General features: G+C 42.7%; 1 protein-coding gene across 3 annotated transcripts in view; it reads right to left on the minus strand.

Annotated features, from left to right (window-relative positions):
* FSTL4 (follistatin like 4) overlaps positions 1-14,487 on the minus strand; it is a 236,718-nt gene that overhangs the window by 34,326 nt on the left and 187,905 nt on the right. For all 3 annotated transcript variants that reach the window (XM_040604821.1, XM_040604819.1, XM_040604820.1), the window contains exon 7: positions 8,232-8,398. In XM_040604821.1, the coding sequence (XP_040460755.1) occupies positions 8,232-8,398 (167 nt within the window). The remainder of the gene's footprint in view (positions 1-8,231; positions 8,399-14,487) is intronic.

The following is a 14,487-nucleotide window of genomic DNA, read 5'->3' on the forward strand; positions in this document are numbered from 1 at the left end:
GTTCACGTTCTGCCTCAAGTGAAATCCAATATGTGACTGTAATGTCACAAATCTCCGGCTCTGACACCCGGGAACACAGCCGGTGGAGGGGACCCACCCCGGGCTGCTGCGCTGGCGGCGATGCCGGGGGTACGGGGCGATGCTGGGGGTACGGGGCGATGCCGGGGGTACGGGGCGATGCCAGGGGTACGGGGTGATGCTGGGGGTACGGGGCGATGCCGGGGGTACGGGGCGATGCCTGCTCGTCTTATTTGCCCATTTCAGGTGCTTTACCATGAAGCTTTCTAACACATCCTGAGGTTGTTCCAACCCAGAATTGAAACATTTAAAACTCTTTTGGCAAAGTCTCTTGTTTTCCAGGAATTTTCAATTAGCATAGAGTAGGTTCAGCCTTATTAATTTTCAGGATAACTTTCAGTTACCTGAGAAAAAAAGATACTTGCCTGATCACTATACATAGGAAGAAGGAACAGAAACCCAAGTCCCAGTGACACAAACCCGGACGATCTCCCCCGCTCTCGGCAAGCGCTGGCACAGGTCACGCCGCAGCTTGGCATCACAGGGTACACACTGCCCGGGCGGCTGCTCTGCCCAGCCCCTGCGATTTTAAACCCAAACAGTGATTTTAAAGCACTCCAGTGAGATAATGACTGCTCCTAACAGACACTGGGGGTGGGTCCCCAAGACAGCCGGTACCCCCTCACCAGGTTAAGAGTGTTCATAGCAGAAATAACGACAGAGGGAATGGAGTTCCCCGAGTGGTTTCTTCTTAGGAGAATCCCACCGGTAGCTGGGATTTCTTTCTAAATAAGAAAGGGGGTTTTTTTTAGATTATTTTTTTTCTTTCACTTCACTTTTAAACCCTTCCCTTCCAGCCCTTTCCACCAAGCCCAGGGGAGCTGGGAGCCTTCCCCCTGTGGCATCAGTGCCTACCGACAAAACCAGTCACAGCACTGGGGGGCTAGCTGGTGTCACTGGTTTTCCACTAGACAAACATCAGCACGATTTCACAATAACTAGCACACCAACGAAAATGTATTAACTAGTTCACGTTAAAAAAAGCTTGCCTGATCAGAGTCCTGGAAATCTCTCTCTGATAATGTTTACAGAAGTTTAAAACAAAATGTACCCAAGCGTTTAATGAGACTGTTATTATGCAAAATCTACAACAATGGCTATCATTTTGAAAATTATTTCTCCTCACTAATCAAATGTCTCTGATCTTTTTTACAATAGATTCATGAGGGATTCATATAAAAATAATAAAAACTAAATTAGTCATGGGCTCTTAAATCACTTTCTTTGGTGCTTTTAATAATTCATTTGCAGAGACAAGCTGAGAACTTATGCTTCATTAATATTATTTGTTCTTGGTTTTACACATGCTATCACTTTAGTAATTTACATGGAGAAAAATTCAGCCTTAAGCAAATGCCAGAAAACTATTGCAAACACTGCCTGATGGGGTGTTAATTTATCTTTTCTTGTTTTTCTGCTCAAAGAATTCAGCACAACATAAGACTTTGCTGGTAAGCCAAAAAAGTTTTTGGCTTGAACATATGGAAATAAACTTTTTAGATAGTTGTGCAATTATTATAATAGGTAAAAATGGATGGCTTTTATACACTGAGAAACTCAAGAGACAATACAGTGAGGGAAATCAATGGTAGGTCTTCTTGCTGGAGCTATTGGAAGGGAGGAATTAGCATACCAGGGATTTAGTGAAATGCTTCTGTTAGTTGGATCTACTAGACACTTCAGAGAAATGCAAAGACCATGACTGAACAGGTAAGTACCAATCTTAGGAGGAAACTGTATTCATAAACTCCAACTTTCTCCCTACAGTGGAGAGGCAGATAACTGGAATTCATGGATTTTGGTCTGTAATTCAATTATCAGTTGCAAGAGTCAGAACAGCTACAGGAGAGTACAACTGATTTCAGAGTCTAATTCATCTCACTCTCAATTTTTTCCTAATGCATTTTTTTAAGTGTGCCATTCTAGGCGCCTTAATACTTCACAGCAGATGGGCGCACTCCTTTCCCCTTGCTCATTTGTACAAGATTCAGGCCGCATTCGTAGTCCTGCTTTGCTGCTGTAACATCCAGACGGAGTACCGCAATTCATCTATAGGAGATTTACACCTAATTTCAGGTTTCTTAAAAATTTCACAGGGTAGTGCCCTATGGATCTCAAAACATGCAAGCAAACCAAAACCACCCCAGAGTAACATCTGCCTCACCCCAAATGGGCTGTTTAGGAAGGTGAAGCCTTACACTCCACCGGCTATTTAGGACCAGGTGAACAACTCTATTGTCTCCATGAAGGCATTTCTGCATTTGCAATAATTACCTACAAACTTTGGTCTGTGACCCAAAAAAAGAGCTATTTTAGTCAAGGCACAGGTGGATACAAGTTCTGTGATCTTCATTATAGCAAAGTGAGAGCCTATATATACTGAAAATACTGTAAATATTAATTTTCCACTAAACTTCTATTTTGGAGCCTGCAAAGAGATACTATAAGCACTGTGCCATTTCATAAACTTTGATTTGAAAGAGAAAAAACTTGGCTCTAAACATGCAACTTCCTGAAATTTAATCCCATCATGATATTACTGCAGCATCTAGGGTGACAGAAGGTTTCATCATTTTAACAGCCCGATTTCTATTAGCACAGTATTAAGTGGGGTTATTCACGGATGATCTTTTTATTATTTAACAGAGAAACTACATTAAAACCATCAACAGGAATATATTGCCCTCACACAACCCGTTTTAATGAGAAGACTAATCCAAGTGACTAGCACTTTAAAGGTTGGCCGTTTGCTTGGGGTTTCAAATGTTATATATGGAAAATAGGTATTTGCACAAATACACCTGCAGTGTGGATTAAAGGCAGGTAGGCACAGATAAGAGCCACGAGACGTACAAGGTGGCGGCAGATGTGCAATATGAGCACTGAACCATTCAGAAAGTGGTCTGCACCCCCCGAGTCCACTTCTGCCACTTCAGCATGCTCTGCACCGTGGACCTGGCAGAGGTTCGGTGGGCAGAGATGGAGGCAGCCTTGGGTTCAGCCAGAGTAAGGTACACAGAGTTGCAGGGGGGGGGGGAGGAAAACCTACTTGGAGAAGAGAATCACTCCTTTTTCTCCAAGCATGGACTTACACATCTGAGCTCAGCCTACACATCTCAGGTGCCTCTGGGGTCCTGGGTGAGGACAGGAACCCACGCAGCAACCCCCAAACTTTCTTCCCGAGGCCATGTCAAAGGCAGGAATGGCTGAAGGCGAGATCAGAGGTCTCACCACCGAGCTTCCTTCCCTTGGCAGGAGGCAACGGCAGAGGAGATGCACGGGAACGGGGCGAGCCTTAGCAGGAAGGCTGAGCTCCCGCACCGCGGGCTCGTCCTCATGGAGAGCAGCTTCTCCCCGGACCTGGCTCATCGCAGCTTCAACCTGCCTTGCCTGTCAGCCCGTGTGATTTCCTGACACCGTCATACAGCGCATGACGCTGGACAGGAACATTCCAGACCTCTTTGAGAACTTGGCACGTGGACATCTTGCCAGGCACTTCTCAGTGTACTTAATGCAAGATAAGCTGACTGACAGGTACAAGCGACAATAGCCAACAAACTATATGCTCCATTTTTTAACTCCTGGGAGCCCACTTTTTAATGGCAATTACTGATTTTTCATAAAACAAGGAGAAAGACAAGTCATAAAGTAGCTGCAAAGCGCTCTCACCCCCCCTGCCTTTAATCCCCTGGTGTGCTTTCCACCATGTGGGACTTGACCCTGGAGTTCTGTGCTTGTCCTTGGATGGGATTTTTTGGGAGAACAAGGACATGCTATCCTACCTGGAATCAGTAGAAATGAAATAACTTGCATTTCAACCATCTGTTTATGAAAAGCTTATTTTTGAACTAATGATTGAATGCAGATATGAGTTAAAGTGTACAGATTAATATAAAATGAATAATGAAAGACACTCATGAATTTATATTATAGCTACCTGCATTACAGTTGGTAATTCACCAAATCTTATCTACCTGTATTCTGTAACATTTGTTTTCTTATGGTAATATTCGCTTCTCCGTTGCTTCTCATGGAATAACTTTTGTTTATAGATTTTGTTTATAAATTTACGTATGTTTCTCTGGAAATAACATCAAATCATGTGAAACAATATCCTATAAATATTGTATAAATACATTTGACTCCAGGAGGATTTTATTATATTTTCAAATTGAGGAATGCTTTCATAATCATGTATTTGATAAAACTTACTGCTTGTTCCTAGGGGGCAAAAGTGTATTATTTTGAAAGATGACACATTTTAACCACTTCACTATTTGTAGTCAGAAATCGATTTATAGTTATCACAGTCTTATCAGTTTCAGCTACATTATAGTTATTTTCTGCATGAGAAAAGCTGACGTGACTTTTAAAAAGTATAGCTGCAAAGGGACTTCTAATCAATAAATAATGTGGATGGGTAATTTATGGTTAAATAATATTTTTATGCTAAAAGCAATCTTAAGTGTTTGCAAGAAAAATCATTTAATTGCATGTACCACTAAGATGGCTCTTTTGCAATAGCTATGTGACAACTCTTTAACAAGTACTTCAAAGACAGGACAAGACAAATTATTACTGTGTTGCTTATGAAAGCTTCTGATTAAGAATGCAATGAAAAATCATTCATATTTTGCTGCCAATCAAGATATCACATAAAAATGATTTAAGTAATACACTTAAACAACGAGGCTTTATAGCAATCTTCAACCTTTCAGTTCTACGCAAATTTAGGATTATCTAGGTTTTTGTTGACCAACTTTGTCACTTCTGCTATTAATCCGGACCACAGTCAACCTTCCCACTTCACATTTGTCACGAATCTGGAGAGTAATAAAGTCACGAAGGACTTTTCAGCAGTGCCTCTCCCGTGCTGCTCTCACCCCTGGCTGGAAGGATTCTGTTTTTTTCCAGAGTCAGGCTTCTATCGTCATCTGATTTCTTGAATTAGCATTTAGAAGAGAAATAGCCTAATTGAAATATAATATGAGGATTTTTCTGAGTGTGTGAATATCCTGTAGGTTTTGTATGTGATTACCATTGTGCCAGGAGCAGGGAGGATTTTCTTGAAGTTTAAAAGGTACAACTAATCTCCTGTTGCACTTCCAATTAGCCAAATTGCTAACCTTATTGTGAAAAGCAGAAACGCAATCGAGTTTCTGCTTGAGGCATACTAAAAGAAAACTGAAGTAATTTAATTAACTGACTTCAAGTGCATTAAGCACGCTCCCTTTACTTTCTTGCTGTCAATGCCTTTAAATAGATTATTGTTTAATGTGAGTTTCCGTACCCATGGAAGGGTGAAGCTTTGAACCACCTGCTGCCAGCCAGCCCACCCCACAGCGCTGAGCCCGCACGGCTGCCCGTGCCCTCGCACCGCAAACCCCAAAGCAAATGCTGATGCTACTGCCATGGCACACGCAAGGATCCGCCCCAAGCACAAGTGTGTTCACGCTGCAGATGAACGCGGCTCATGTTCCACGTGTACCAGACTTGCAAAACGTGTCATTAATCTAAATAAAAAGACTGGATTTACCAGCTGAAGGACCATCTCTTCATCCCTGCTACCAACAAGTGCTTCAGACATGCAGGTGCCCATCCTTGGTCACCGGAGAGGGGACAACCTGAGCTCAAGGGTCCGACAGATTAGGGAAAAGAAAAGATGGTAATGGCCAAATTCTGTCACCTCAAGTAACCAGCCCAGAATACAGATGGCAGGGATATACAGAGAACATAAAAAACTTTATCGTTCATTTAAAAATAAAAAAGGTGTGGAGGTGTTTATTAGATTAAAAAAAAGTTGATGTGAGCTAGTTGCAGGTGTTATATGACAAGGTGATAGAGGCCATAAACTGACAGGTGAAACATTAAAACTGAGGCATAAATCCTGGCTCTTCTCCCTGTAAGAATCTCGGAGTGCTCTTTTGATATAGTTTCTCAGAGATATACTTGTTCAAACAGATCAAAAAGTAATTTTTTTTTTCCTGCTGTATGGCATGGTACTGTCCATGGGCATGTTGAATCATTCAGGAACCAGTCAGTTTATGCGCAAGGACATAATTTTTTCTGTTAACATTAAATAACCAATGAGAAAGAGTATTACTTCTAAGTAAACCAGAAATCCACTTGGGGCAGCACTAAATTAGGGAGGAACTGGCATTTCAGCCTGAAAATGTACTCCTCAAAACTCTATTTGACATAGCAGGATTTGCAAATGAAGCCTCAGAGCCACGTGCTATCTGTCCTTCAGGGATGTGTTTCTACTTGAATTCCTGGACTGTCATTTTGTGTCCAGTTCACACATGAACTTTAATCTTTTAAGATTAACGTGACCATAACCAAAATTTCATAAAGGCAAGATAAATACTTATAATTTTCATTATTTTTGGCCCCAAAAATCTAATTCTTGAGCCTCCAGAGTGTGTGGACACAGGATTTCCAAACAGCTGAATCTTGCTTCTATGCCCAGCTCAGCCCTGAGCCCAACAAAATCTGACCCTAAACCCACGTCTCATACCTGTCCAGTGAATATAACCGCCCAAAGAAAAGGCTCTTCCTAGACTCCGATCACACAAAAGCTGTTGAAGTTGCTCACTACAGATTAAACTAAGCACACTGGCAGCACGTGTAATCTTTACTAAGCTTAATCTGTGCCAGGAAATAGATCTGTTCTGAAGAATATTTGCACAAGGAGGTACAGGCGGTAAGCTGCCAGGTCAACCACCTGCACGGCACGCTGCGCCATGCCCCGACTACAGCCGCGAACGTCTGACTTTGCACATCGCAGCTTGACAGGTTCCCATATATTTTTAGTGCCAGTGACCCAAAGGCCATTATCCTAATCCTGGCGCTGGTGGATGTCTATAAGAGATCTGGTCAGGTACACTGGCTTCGGGCTGCGCGTCCTCCTTACGGTTCCTGTATGGTCCCGCACCAATCCTGCAGTGGGACGTTCGCTGGTTTCAAGTTGCACTTCAATGTCATGCTCCAAATGGTGACAAGAAATGCATTTTTAAAAGGTAATACTTGCTTTGATGAAGAGAAAAGAATGTTTAGATGGTTTTAACTGCTGAGTTTGTGCACACAGTAATCACCTATATGTAGTGCACATGATTTTCCTGCTAAGGTAGAACCAACAAATAACATACCGAGTTGCAGTGCATACTTCTGTCCCACGTGCTGTAATTTTCATGTAATTATTCAGAAAAGTAAACCAAAGATTTTTCACATTTCAGCAATCCTGGATACACAACTATTTTGGGAGCTACAGTATTGACTGTAGCTCTGAACTGAGTGGTTATCAAATTAACAAGAACTCAACAAAAATATAAATCAACTCTTGCTGTAGTGTAATTAAAATAAAACCTGATTTAGTGTGCACTTTAATGCAAAGAGAAATGAAATACACACCGTATTTTTTGTACATTACTCTCCACTATCTCCATAATTAAATGTTGTTAAACAAACGAGTAGGTTTATACCATTATTCAGGTACTGTCTTTACTACCAACTGACTCACATATCAGACCAGCACTGTGAATTGAAGCAGATTCATCTTCCCGTGAGAGTGCTGCCACACCCGGCTGAATAACCCCTTTTAAAAATGCTCATCAGAAACCTCAGCCGAGGAATGAAAGACAAGAATTGGCTGAAAGGCAAGTGAAACGGGAGGAATAGAGATAAAAATGTATTACTTGATTTAGATAGAGATTTCATTGCCAACCATAAATGTATTGTTTCATGCTCTCGATGAACCTGCTTCTTTGTAGTAGGAGAGAGATCCCCGAGGAGTTAACGGTCTGCAGAGCTACTGTCCCCCAGGTTTCCAGGGCTGCTGTCCGTGGATCACAGGTTGCACCAAACTAAATGAGTGACAAGGGGTGAAGCACCAGTACTGTCGAAGTGCTGGGTTATTACAGTACTGAGCTTTAATTTCATAGCATCATATTCCAGGTACCCCTGCTCTCAGCTGCATGTACCTTGTTTCACTTTTATTCCTGAGGCGTATTCACATAAAAACAAAATATCAGGCCAGCTTCCAGTTTTCCATAATAATAACAAGATACAACTTACTCCCTTAAAACTATCACCTGTTAAATGAAGTCGTATTCAATGCCCTAAAAAGAAAATGACAAGGGTAACTCAGGACTTACGTTGATGTCCTCCAAGTCGAGGAAGTTGAGGATGACACCGTTGCGCTTCCAGATGATGGGAGGCCGCAGCGCCCCGCGGATGTTGCACGTCAGAACAGTGCTCAGGCCCACTGTGATGGTGGTAACACTGATCTTCTGGTCCTCTGGCAGGCTCAGCTGGACCACTTCTGCAAAAGGCAACAAAACAGGAATAACACCAAATAGTACCAAGAGAAGCTGTTCCCCTTCTGCCCCGTCCCTGCTTTCCTTCCTCGTTCAGGAATTACTTCTGAAGGATTTTGGCAAGGAGATGGATTATCCACGCTATAAAAAACATCCTAAACACTAAAGCCAAGTGAGACACGTAGAAATGGAATCTGCCACAATGAAACTTGATGCATCATTTTCCTTAGGGATCTAGTAGTAGTTGTAGTAGGCATTAGGGACGCTGGTCCCATAATGATGGGTCTTCTGGCCAGCCTGGCTCAAGAGTTAAGTCTCAAAGCACTCAGCAACAGGGGGACAAGCAAAGACTCTCCTGCTTGAGACCGCCTGGGCTTCTTTCTCTAGAGGTCTTCTCCAAGGTCCTTTGAAAAGGCATGAGAAGGAGTCAGGATCTTTCCCTGAAGAAGCAGAATTAAGGTAAGATTGTTGCCACTGAAATCTAAATAAACCCATTTTTGAATTGCCCTAATATTGGAAATAATCAAGCATGAAAACTCCTTTGCCAAATGCAGCCACATAGTGCGCCTGAGATATAATGTTCTTCTAAGAAGGAGTAAGAAGCTTTCTCATATTTTACTTAATTTTTTTAAAACACAATTATTTTGACTTATATATACCACACAAAAGAAACACCTGAGGCAGCAGGCCTTACTGGAAACCACATCAACATCTCTGAAACCACACCACATCACATGAATTCCTTCTGGCCCATGCTCACATGACGCGCCTGCACATTTTGCCATGTGTGACCACACGCATAGGCAAGACATCCGATATCAGAATTACCGTAGGTGCAGACTGTCGTTATTAAACATTTCAGCAGCAGTGAGCCAGCAAGAGGGCAATCAGGCCACATTGTCAAAGCTCCTGCATTCCCAATTTTATCATTCACATGATGTTTTTTGCTTACTCTCATTCGCAGGCTCTGCAATAAGGAAGCCTTGAAACTATATTGCATATAAATGCTGAAAACTGGTCTTTCAAGGGAATGGCCCATTGAGATGAACAGGGAACGTTCACAGCACTTTGGCATTACATTGCTTCAACCAACTCAGAAACATGAACTGCAGAATGAAACACCCTCTCCTGGCCCCAAGACCCCTCATTCCTCACGTCCACTGCGGTAAGACAGGGATCAAAGTGACCGATGCTGCCTCACCCACGGCCATATGCTTCAGGAAAAACTACTTCAAGCAGTGCTGACACTAGAAAATGACATACGGGGTCAGGTGTCATCCTCCCATCAGCTGGAAAAATCACTCTCCATCCTGCTTGCTTGCTTCTCGCCTCTGTTGTTACGACCCACACAAGATCTGCGTATCGCTTACTTATCTGTGTTGGTTAGACCTAAATTCTACGTGCACTTTCTTCCAGCCTTCTGAAGAAGCGACGACTTTCAGTGAATCCAAATACTCACTTTTATCATGTCAGTTCACAGCTTAAGACGTGGTTTTGCCTTAAAAAGTTAACAGGTTTGGTGGGAAAATCTTGCGCTCATTTATGGGGTTGCACTATGGAAATGCATGAATAAAGAGAGCCCAGTATCTACTTTTGCAAGCATTTTCCATCTCTTCACATACTGTCTAACTGAAAAATTACATCTCTCAAGTAGTGAATCTGTTAACTCTGATCACTGAAATATTCAGCCTGTTTCGGTAGCCTTGGGAAGCCTGGAAGGACTCACATCACCGCTCTGCTCTGGCAACAGATTGGGAACAATTGGTGCTAAACTCGCGTGTGCAGCAAGACCCGAAGAGCCCTGCATCCCTCCCCTCCCCACTTCTTCCACCTGAGCAAGAACGTCATTGAATGTCCCACAAACTGCGTTCGCCACTGCAGATCTGAGGCTGACTTTGGGCTGCAAAGATCCATACGGCATTGCACATCCCATCTGATATTCCTAGCGCTATTTGAGAAAGAGGATGAGCTGTTTGAAAGAAACGGTAGCTACAGTTTTGATAAGATAGTTAATCAAAAATCAGATTGCTTGACCAACTCACTGCTGTTACTTGGGTTGTGCTGGCTCCCACAGGCATTACACGAGAAGAGGGCCCAACCCAGTCAGACCATCAAGCAACTTCTGCACTTGAAACCTTAAAATCCAAAGGGGGAGACAGAGGAAGATTGGGACGGAAAGAACATCACCCAGCCAAGGTCACTGAGCAGGTCAGTGGCAACGCCAGGAACAGACAATACATCATTAAATCCCACTGCCCTCAGGTACGTGCTGGAGCAGATCGGAGAGGTGGCAACCGAGGACCAGGGACAGTGGCCCACAGGAGGGGTGATCTCCCATCCCAGCACCCTCATCCAGCTGCCTGAAGCATGTAAACAGCGTCTAACAACATAGTTATTTTCTGCACAAAAGAGAGTTCCCTTTTATGAATAAAATATTTGGAGTGCACTTGACAGGATAAAAAACTGATAATTACAATAATTGGTAGTATGGAGTAAGGCTAATGAGGACATCTTTTCTGGAGGAGAAATGAAATAGAGGGTCATTCATTTACAAGAGAATTGTTTTTTTTCATCTTACTGCTTTTTTCCTTAATTTCCTCCGCTGTTTCTCACACTGCCTTGAGCTCCCTGGCTCACGCTGGGCTCCCATCAGCCTCCTCTTCAGTAACAGTTTTTGAGTATTTTGTTGCAGCAGAATTTAAGGCTCCCTGCCCATATTCCAAATGACAGCTAAAGAGGCTTCGGTTTTACATTTTAGAAGCCCAGTAATGAGAAATACATTAACTTTTAATTAAGAAGACGCCTTCCATAGCTGCCATTCTTGGACGAACCATATCAGGCCAAAAGATAACTTTTAATCTTAAAGCATTTAATTAGTACAGACCACTTTAACAATACAAACACACTCCTTTTTTGAGTGTTTCTATGGAGTATGTTTGAGAGCATCTTATTACCAGTACATTTGAGGGCATCTTATTAACATCTAAAAGCCTTTCTACTAATACAGGGTTATTGTGCATGGCTTTAGTCATTGCTTTATTGTTATCAATAGAAAAGACGTCCTTACACAACCAGGTGTACTGGGGAGGAAAGAGAGATCCCCTAAAAGGATGCAAGGGGTGGGCTTTTTAAAAATCTTTTAAAAAACTCAGAATCTTGTACTTAATTTATAGAGTTCAGACGCACCGATGCTAGTTGGATTATGTCTACAAATTATTTAAGCCACCATAATGGTTTTTTTGTAGAGCCTCTAGATTCAGTATTGAACACTGTTAGGAGAGAGAAGGATTTTTACCACATGTATAAAACCGAGCAGAACAAATGGGTAATATTCAAAGTGCACTCGCTTGCAAAACACAGGCTGGAATGGAATTTGGTCCTAAAATCAAGCCATTTTATGTTCCTTTGGAAATTCTGCAGGATGATGCATGCAAAACAGCTTTCTATATTCAATAGATTCAGCCAGTATCAGTCCTAGCCGATCATATTTATCAAGTCATGTCAAACCCAGTCCTCTTCTTTCAGTTGAAGCAACTTGACAGTCTGTTCCAGATGGAAATGAAAAAACCCAGTTCCTGCCAACTCCTCTGCCATCAGAGGGATGCTATCATCAGAGAAGCGGATGCTATCATTTTTGACTCAACTTTTCATAGTTCAAGACAGGGGTAAAGCCTGTGTAATAACCACCTTTAAGAAGGAATGGGTGTAGCCCTGTCTGTGTATCAGAGGTCCGGGAGCGATGTTTCATCAAGTGCTGCACCAAGCACAGCACAGAGCCGGGGTCGGGAAGAGGTGGCCAGGACGCTGCACCATCCCCTTTGGCGACGGCAGCAGCTCAGTGCCTGAAAACAGTGTGGCTTCAGGAATTAGGGCCGTGCCATCTTCAAAGCCATCTCCCCCGTTCTGGAGGGTGAGGGATCACTCCCCGTGGGGCTCTTGTCACTGCCAAGAGGTGATCCAGGGGAAGGATCGCTCTGCCCTGTCTCTGACACCTTTTCTCTCCGCTATATTCAGCCTGAGAGAGGCCGTGAAGTGCTGTGCACCTTCGGTGACCCAGGCGTAGCTCTTCTTATGTTACAGTCGTTGCAACACCAGGTCCCACGGTGACACGTGAGAATGCGAAGTCTGACTAATTAATTTTCTGCTTAAAAATGTCAAGATGTTGTCGAACATTTTCCTCGGACCGTCCTCCGCTCCCATTTTATTTCTCCAGGTGCTAAGCTGAAGTTGCACTGCACCCCTGCAAGCCGTGCATACTAATGCCAGCAGGTATTACTTGTTGTGCTGTTTTATCATGGAAATCTTTTTCTCTGCTGTCATTTGGAGCCCGCCAAAGGCAATCATAATTTCACAATGAGACATGTATAATTGAGGTCATTATAGGGAGCAACGTGGAATGAGCATCTATGGAGAAAAACTCATTGATTTAGCACTGTGTGGAGGTAATTTACATAGTAAATGCTGGCTGCCTGCCTGCCTTCGCTCATGCTACACTACATACAGAAACAGATTTCACACTTTTAAAAGTGCTTAATATCATTAATTAGATCTTTTCCCTTAAATCTAAAGAAAATAGACTTTTGAATGCATTGTTGCCACCTTTCATCATTGTTACATTTGTTTACGGATATCTTGCATTGCTAAACCAGAATACGGAGCAACTGCCTCTATGGCTCACATTCTGCTTTGGGGACCAAATGATACAGTTTTAACCCTGTAACTTGCTCTCCGTGGGGAGACAACAAACCAAAATGTAGCCTTGTTGGAAGCAACAGGATGACTTTCAAAGAAAGTCTCAAGCAGAGATACTTGCCCCCAAGTTAATGCTCCTGAGCCAAGAGACCTTTTGTTTGTGAGCCGAAGCATGGGTAACGCAGCCCTAAACATATCGTGTTTCTCCAGCAATGGTTCAAGTCAGGATTGATTTAATGGGATGAAAACTTTAGCCTCCACTCAATTCCCTGAGTCCTGCAGCTGTGTTTATGCACTGCATTGCATTAGTAAAATCTGTTTATTGCCTTGTGGCCAATATTGTGCCATGAAGGTCAATGGTGATTTTAGCATTTGTTTCAATAGATAGAAGAGTCTTCTCTAGCTGAGTAAATTCTCAGGGGAGGAGCTACCTGGACCAAGAAAATCAAACCAATTAATGGATCAGAGGAAAAAAACCCAGGATATACCTTTTACAATTTTATGATTTTCCCCAGTAATTTTGATGAGATCTATTTGGCTTTGCATAGAGAGGGGAGAGCAATTTTAGACCCTCAAATCCAAGCCAACTGCAGCTAATTGATTTTAAAATGACCATGCTATGCGGGATGTATTTATAAACACGCAATTGAACATGAAATTTGGCCAGCTGAAGAGTGACTCCAGTGATACTGTTTGGTAGACCCTGGGATGAGATGTGGTCATCTAATTAGTCACTGCAGAGAGAGATTAAAAGCGATGAAGGGCAGTTCACAGTGGGTCTGAATCTGTAAAGCACTGTATAATATGCTTATAAATTTCTTGTATTAGCATGTGATTTAGTTTCTACCCTACTCTACAGACCAAATAAATGAATTGATAAAAACCTTAGTACACAAATCACTGTGGGTTTGCATGGCTTTGCAAACCTGTCACCTGGCTGTTTTTACGACTATGTCCCGAAGAAATGTTGCCGTGCTATCACATTTTGCTGGTTCAGGTCCAATGAGCCAGTCTCACCCAGACATATTTGCTATTTTCTCACCTGTCCAAAGTCAGGTGAAAGGATCATCCATCACCCAGCTCCCAAAGAAAACTCCATTTTCTGAACACCAACTTAGAATTACAGGGAAGCCAGTCATGCTACTAAAGATGTTTATGTTATTAATTAACAACATTAGAGCTGTTAATGAACATGATTAAAGTTGTTCACAATTAATTAACCCAGAGAATTCCTACAACTCCCGCATCAGTTGAGAGAGGGTGATGGGGATGAGGCTTCCAGCTTTATAACCTGTGAATAACACTACCAGGAGCCAGCTCTGCCTCTGGCCACCGCTGGTGTGACCTGCCACTGTGGGGTTCAGTTTCCCTCAAGAAGAGGTACCACCATGCAGCATTCCTC

This window comes from Falco naumanni, chromosome 8 (genome assembly GCF_017639655.2).
Source record: "Falco naumanni isolate bFalNau1 chromosome 8, bFalNau1.pat, whole genome shotgun sequence".
Classification (NCBI taxonomy): Eukaryota; Metazoa; Chordata; class Aves; order Falconiformes; family Falconidae; genus Falco; species Falco naumanni.